The sequence below is a fragment of the Populus trichocarpa genome, chromosome 9, assembly GCF_000002775.5.
Source record: "Populus trichocarpa isolate Nisqually-1 chromosome 9, P.trichocarpa_v4.1, whole genome shotgun sequence".
In the NCBI taxonomy this organism is placed as follows: domain Eukaryota; kingdom Viridiplantae; phylum Streptophyta; class Magnoliopsida; order Malpighiales; family Salicaceae; genus Populus; species Populus trichocarpa.
In genome coordinates, this window is record NC_037293.2 from 10270446 (window position 1) to 10276746 (window position 6301).

The 6301-nt window shown below is 36.2% G+C and overlaps 1 protein-coding gene across 1 annotated transcript; it reads left to right on the top strand.

Annotated features, from left to right (window-relative positions):
* Nucleotides 1-356: 356 nt before the first annotated feature.
* On the top strand, nt 357-5983 carry LOC7494303 (squalene synthase 2). Its single transcript, XM_002313729.4, has 14 exons — nt 357-757; nt 863-905; nt 1391-1480; nt 2054-2129; nt 2308-2377; nt 2954-3097; nt 3200-3304; nt 3476-3622; nt 3879-3954; nt 4432-4520; nt 5071-5162; nt 5242-5287; nt 5505-5574; nt 5660-5983. The coding sequence occupies exons 1-13, from the start codon at nt 563-565 to the stop codon at nt 5571-5573; spliced, it is 1242 nt and encodes a 413-aa protein (XP_002313765.1). The 5' UTR covers nt 357-562; the 3' UTR covers nt 5574; nt 5660-5983.
* Nucleotides 5984-6301: the final 318 nt, after the last annotated feature.

Genomic DNA, 6301 nt, shown 5'->3' on the forward strand with positions numbered 1-6301 from the left:
CAGAAAATTGTGTTCCACGCTAAGATTGCTTGAATTACTGAGCGTGTTTGGTAGTATAATTGTGGGTGTTTTTTAAATAACTTTTCATATCAAAATATATGTTAATGATTTTTTTTATTTTTTAAAAATTATTTTTAATATTAACACATCAAAACGATTCAAAATAAATAAATCATATTAAATTTTAATAAAAAAAATTAAATTTTTTAAAAACGCAACCACAACCGCGTTACCAAACATAGTCTAAACGATAAAAACTAATCAGTACGAGTCCGAGAGAGGACAGCAACCTCGTAAGTATTTAATAAAAAAATTCAATACTCACGACAGACCAAGCCCACCACGATCCCCACCCCCTCTATAAAAATAATTAAAAAACCTTTCCCTCCCCGCCCTCAACATCACCGAAAAAAACTGACATTTTCCTCTCTGTCCCATCTCCTTTTGGCACGCACAGAAAAGAGCCACCAAAACAAAAAAGGATTTGTAAACTCTGGGTGAGATTTAAAGTCCTCAAATTTGGTGATCTCTGATTTGGATTTTGTTTTTGAAAAAATCGAAAATGGGGAGTTTGGGAGCGATATTAAAACACCCAGCTGATTTATACCCACTATTGAAGCTGAAAATGGCTGCTAAACATGCTGCAAAACAGATCCCGTCTGAACCTCACTGGGCTTTCTGTTATTCCATGCTTCATCGGGTCTCTCGTAGTTTTGCTTTCGTTATTCAACAGCTTGGCACAGAACTCCGTAACGCTGTAATTATATTTTACATTGCACTTTTTATTGTTTTACTTGCGTTGTTTTGATCTGGGTTTTGTGTAGTAAGTATTTAATAATCATTTTTTTTTTTTGGTTTGCAGGTGTGCATTTTTTACTTGGTTCTTCGAGCCCTTGACACTGTTGGTTTGTTCTTGTTAACCTTGTGCTTTGTCTGTGATTTTTGTTTTTATTTCTGGCAGAATTTGATACATCCTAAATGGGTTTTGTTGAGTTTTAAGATTAATGATGTAGTGTTTTATGCTAGGCAATTGTTTGGTTTGCTAGTTCTTCAATTATGTTTTGATGGATTTTAGAATCGGCGAGTGTCATATTGAGTTTGAAGTTGCTAGCTCTAGCGTTTTTTATATTCTAATAAATGGCTAGTGGAGATTTTAGTTTAGATGATAGTTTTGTAACCGAAGTCCTGAGGTCATTTTTTTGAAGAAAAAAAAAATTGAGAGGAGAGAGCTGTTGGTTTTGCTTAGTTAAGGCCTGCTGTGAGGAGAAGTTTCCTTGAAGCACTCTGTTTGAATAACACTTGATTTCCACTTAACCGTTGTACTTATTGATGCTATTTTGTTAGTTGATACATTGTTTTTTGTTAAATGTTTTCGATGATTCCTTTACAGAGGATGATACAAGCATACCTACAGATGTCAAAGTACCTATTCTGATAGCTTTTCACCGCCACATTTATGATCGCAATTGGCATTTCTCATGTGAGTCTTGAAATTTTAGTTTTGATATCCTTGATTCTACAATTTGGAGAACAGTTGACTTGAATAAATTTGTTGCTGAGATTTAGCTTGATAATTTCATCCGTCCAAACTTAACATTTCTTCTCTGTGCAAATAATTTCTTGTACTGACTAAATAGGGCATCTAGACTATACCAATTTAAGTTAGGATTAGCTCCTGTTCTTTTGTTCAATCACAATACAGATGTTAACAATATTTGTTTATAACAACTATATTCAGTTGACATAAGGGTGCTTTGTAATGCCTGCAAATCGTTTGCATTTATGGTCTGCTATAAAATTACGTGTTCTGATATTACCATTTTTAGTTTGATGACTCAAGTGTCTAGTCCAAGAGATTGAACATTTTTATAAAATTTGTTTTACATTTATCTCTTACAAACAGTTGATTAATGTCTGAGAAAGTCTCTCCTCTTTAAGGTAGCCAGAGAAGTTTACTCGTGAGAGGCAACAGTTCCATGGCACCTGTATCTGTAAAATGTAATGTCAATTGAATATTTTTGCTCACTCTAATTTGATTCTTCTTTTGCATAAGGTGGTACCAATGACTACAGGGTTCTTATGGACCAGTTCCATGATGTTTCAACTGCTTTTCTAGAGCTTGAAAAAGGGTTAGTTCTACCTCATTTTGACTCCTGTTTGATTGCATGCTGATTGAGGATCTGATTGATTCAGGGTCTATATAATGTGCTCTACACTTCTAACAATTCATTGCATCCAATCACAATAGTGTCTGTGCGCCTGTTTCTTCTTCAATAGAAGACTTATGAAACTTAATTTATTCTGCAGTTACCAGGAGGCAATTGAGGATATTACCAAAAGAATGGGTGCAGGGATGGCAAAGTTTATCTGCAAGGAGGTTAGTTATGTGGGGTGTTGTAATGCGGCATCGAATGGTGCATGGATAACTAACTTAAGGAAAAAAGGATTTCTCTAGGTTCCACTGCTGAATTGCGTGATACATGATACAAATGTGGGTGTCTCTGTGATTGCATCCATCATGATATCAAAAGTATAATAAATATGCACATGTATACTGTGGACTGTAGTGAGCTCAAGCTATATGCATCACAGGAATCAGGTGCTTGGTTATCAAGTAGCCCATGCAATTTTTATTTGGGTCGTGTATAGATGATGAATAGATTATCAAGAGAATGAAGAATGAATAGTGAAATCTAGAGTATTTAGTCATCCTCCTAGAGATAGCAAAGGACACTAGGGATGGCTGTGTGATCCCTTTGGATGTCAGCTAAAGAAATTCTTTGAACTCAATAAAATATGCTGACAGAACTATTCTATCCTACAGGGCTTTAACAGTTTCCTCATTACTCATGTTAATCATCAAATTGCACAAGCTTCGATTTCTTCAGTTTTTCTTAAAACAGAATGGAAAAGGTTATGTTTATGTGATGCCATTAGACTTTCTCGTCTGCAGGTGGAAACCATTGATGACTATGATGAATATTGCCACTATGTAGCAGGACTTGTTGGACTGGGCTTGTCCAAGCTTTTCCATGCCTCTGAATTAGAAGATTTGGCTTCAGATAGCATCTCCAATTCAATGGGATTGTTTCTTCAGGTATCACTATGATGCAAGAGCCATTGATGTGCTTTATCTGCGGGTTGACTTTGTTTTGAAATGTAATTCTAACATGTATATCCTGGATTTGATAAAACTTAGAAAACAAACATTATTCGTGATTATCTGGAGGACATAAATGAGATACCTATGTCACGCATGTTTTGGCCTCGCGAGATTTGGAGTAAATATGTCAACAAACTTGAGGTTTGCTTCTTTTCCATTTATCGTCTCAACTTTAGTACCATAAACATCCCTTTGTAGTCATTATGTTCGTGAATGATGTAAATATAAGTACAATACTTGAAATGTGATAGTTTTATTTTTTGCTTCACCCATCTGATTAACATTCTCCCTGTTTTGTGTTTTGTGCCTCAGGACTTGAAATATGAAGAGAACTCGGTCGAGGCAGTACAGTGCTTGAATGACATGGTTACCAATTCCTTGATACATGTGGATGATTGCTTGAAATACATGTCTGCATTGCGGGAACCTGCTATATTTCGGTTTTGTGCTATCCCTCAGGTAAGAAATATGCTTAAACTGACCTTTGAAGATATCATTGTTTCATGTCTTGTAATTTGACCACTTGACTCGTTCTTATGCCTTTTCACTTATTCTGCAATTTTTTAAAAAAGTTTTTCATCATGTCATATATTTTATTACACGGTGAAGAAAGCTCACAATATTTTTAGTCTAATTGTGTAGTTTTATGTTTAGTGTTGGCTATAATGGATGTTCTGGTGGAAGCTTTCTTCTAATTTGACCCCTCTCCTCCTAGGTCATGGCTATCGGAACCCTAGCAATGTGCTACAACAACATCAATGTCTTCAGAGGTGTAGTGAAGATGAGACGAGGTAAGATTAGTTTATAGACTGCATTATTTTCTTGGCATCTGAAACTGGTGGAATGTTATAGCAATAACAGAAATTGTTTTGGTGCATGTAAATATCCCATGAAGACTGGAAGGTTTTGATCGTTGTTATGTTATCATAAATGTAGAATTGCATCTAGAATGCAAATGCAATATAAGATATCATCTCTCTTTAGAATACAATAAGGTTATTACCAGATGGACCATTCCACAAATACCATTTGTTTGTTTGGGAACTGCATAACTCTCAGACTAAGTAAATCATGCCCCAGCTTGCATATCTCAGATTATTTTTAAAAATTTCACACCCCATCTACCATATCACCTCTGTCCCCTGCTGCTCTTTATTGTACAAAGGATTCTGGCTTGTTAATTAAGTACCTGCATCAAAATAATAAGGCCTGGGTTTTCATGATTCCTTATTCAATGATGTTTAATTTAATGCTAAGCCTATTTCTAGGTCTCACCGCTCAAATTTTTCATCGAACGAAAACAATGGCCGATGTCTATGGAGCTTTCTTTGACTTCTCTTGTATGCTGAAGTCCAAGGTATGATGCTTTCCTTAATTCTAACCAAGACATTGCTTTTCCTGGCAGGTTCAAGTATGAAAGTTATATTTCTCCCGCTTGTAAAAAACACCGAACCCTATAATGCTTCAGTTTTTCTTGCCAGCTTGTTTTGTGCTCGTTCATCTCATTGAACCTAAGTAGATCGAGGCCAGTTAGACTTTCTAGAAAATAATTTCATAGAAGGGACTTGGTGGAATCTTCCCTAATAATAATGAATATATTTGCTTGTATCAATCCCCTCAGGGTTGATGAATGAGGGGATGAGCAAATGATAGTAGGTTGCCACATTGTTTGCTGTGTGGTAGTAGCCTTTGAGATAGTGTATTAATTAACTATGTGGCATCTTAATAACAACAATCAACAACTGTGGTGGTTTTGTCAGATTCGGAAAATGGAAGTTTATGTATAAAGGTGGGAGCTTTTTCACTAGGATGCCACTGAATATTTATGGAGTCGATTATGATCCTCAAGTTTGTTTGCTAAATTTTCTAGGTGCCTATATTGAGAAATGTGCAATTGGATACTGCAGGTTGACAGGAACGATCCTAATGCAACAAAAACATTGAGCAGTCTGGAAGCAGTACAAAAAACTTGCAGGGAATCCGGGGCTTTAAACAAAAGGTTTGCCAAGCTATCCTCTGAGCCTTGAATTGTTTTTTTGTTATTTTATTGGGCTGACATTCTTTCATGCTTCTACCAGGAAATCTTACATACTTAGGAATGAGCTAAAATATAATTCTGTTCTGGTGAGTTCTGCTGAATTGTCAACCGGATTTCCTCGTGTAGCCTGGTTGAAACTTTGTTGTTCAAAACAATTTATTTATTTCTATTTTTTTTCCTGCCCTTTTCAATCCTACTGATTAATCTACAGTTGAATGACTATATGCATCTCGTATGCTTTGTGGGTTGATCCAAGAATATCAAATGCGAATATCATCTGATTTCTTTTATCGTCTAATGCAGATCGTCCTCCTCTTCATTATATTGTCTATTATTTTTGCTTATCTCTCTGCCAACCGATCAAGTTACTAGGGTAAGTTGTGCCAGGAAAAAAATTATTGATTGGATTTGCTATCATGATAATGATTTTCTAAAAAACTTCGTTTGTTGATGCACAGGATGGTCGATTTCTTGAATTCCCCAGTGTGCGTATGGATGATGGCTGGCTACACAAGTGCCTGTTCTATTCCATGGAAGCTGCTTTTCTTATAATTGTGTAACCTTATAATGGCTACAGTTTAAACTCAGAGTGTATGCAGTATTAAAATTTTATTACAGTTCCCATAGCTTCCAATCTCTTATAGTTGTAATTTATAATGCACCTGTAGTCTTTATCAGCCATTCAGGACTCTCGAGCGTAGAAATAAGGTCCTCTTTGGTTGTTATCGTAGTTCTTTTGTGGATGGAGCAATAATACCAACTTGAAGTTTTTCCGAGTTAAACAGCAGCTGTTGACCCTCTGGTGAGTCCACCCCTAGGGGACCTTCTCTCTTCCTGTTACTCGTCTTCCAGTGACGAGGGACTGATTTCTGATCTGCTCTTATTTGAGGCAATATGGCCTTGAGTCTTGTGACACAGCAACGATATGCCAGGGATAAGCAGCAAGGGCAACATGAAAATGCCAGATAGGATTTGTCCATAGGATGAAAGATTCGTCTTTAAAAACTCCGCGGTGGCTATCTCCATGGTCATAGCTACTCTTCTTTCTCTTTTCTTTTGGGCCTAGGCCCCGTTTCTAATAAATAAAAAACAAAAAAAAA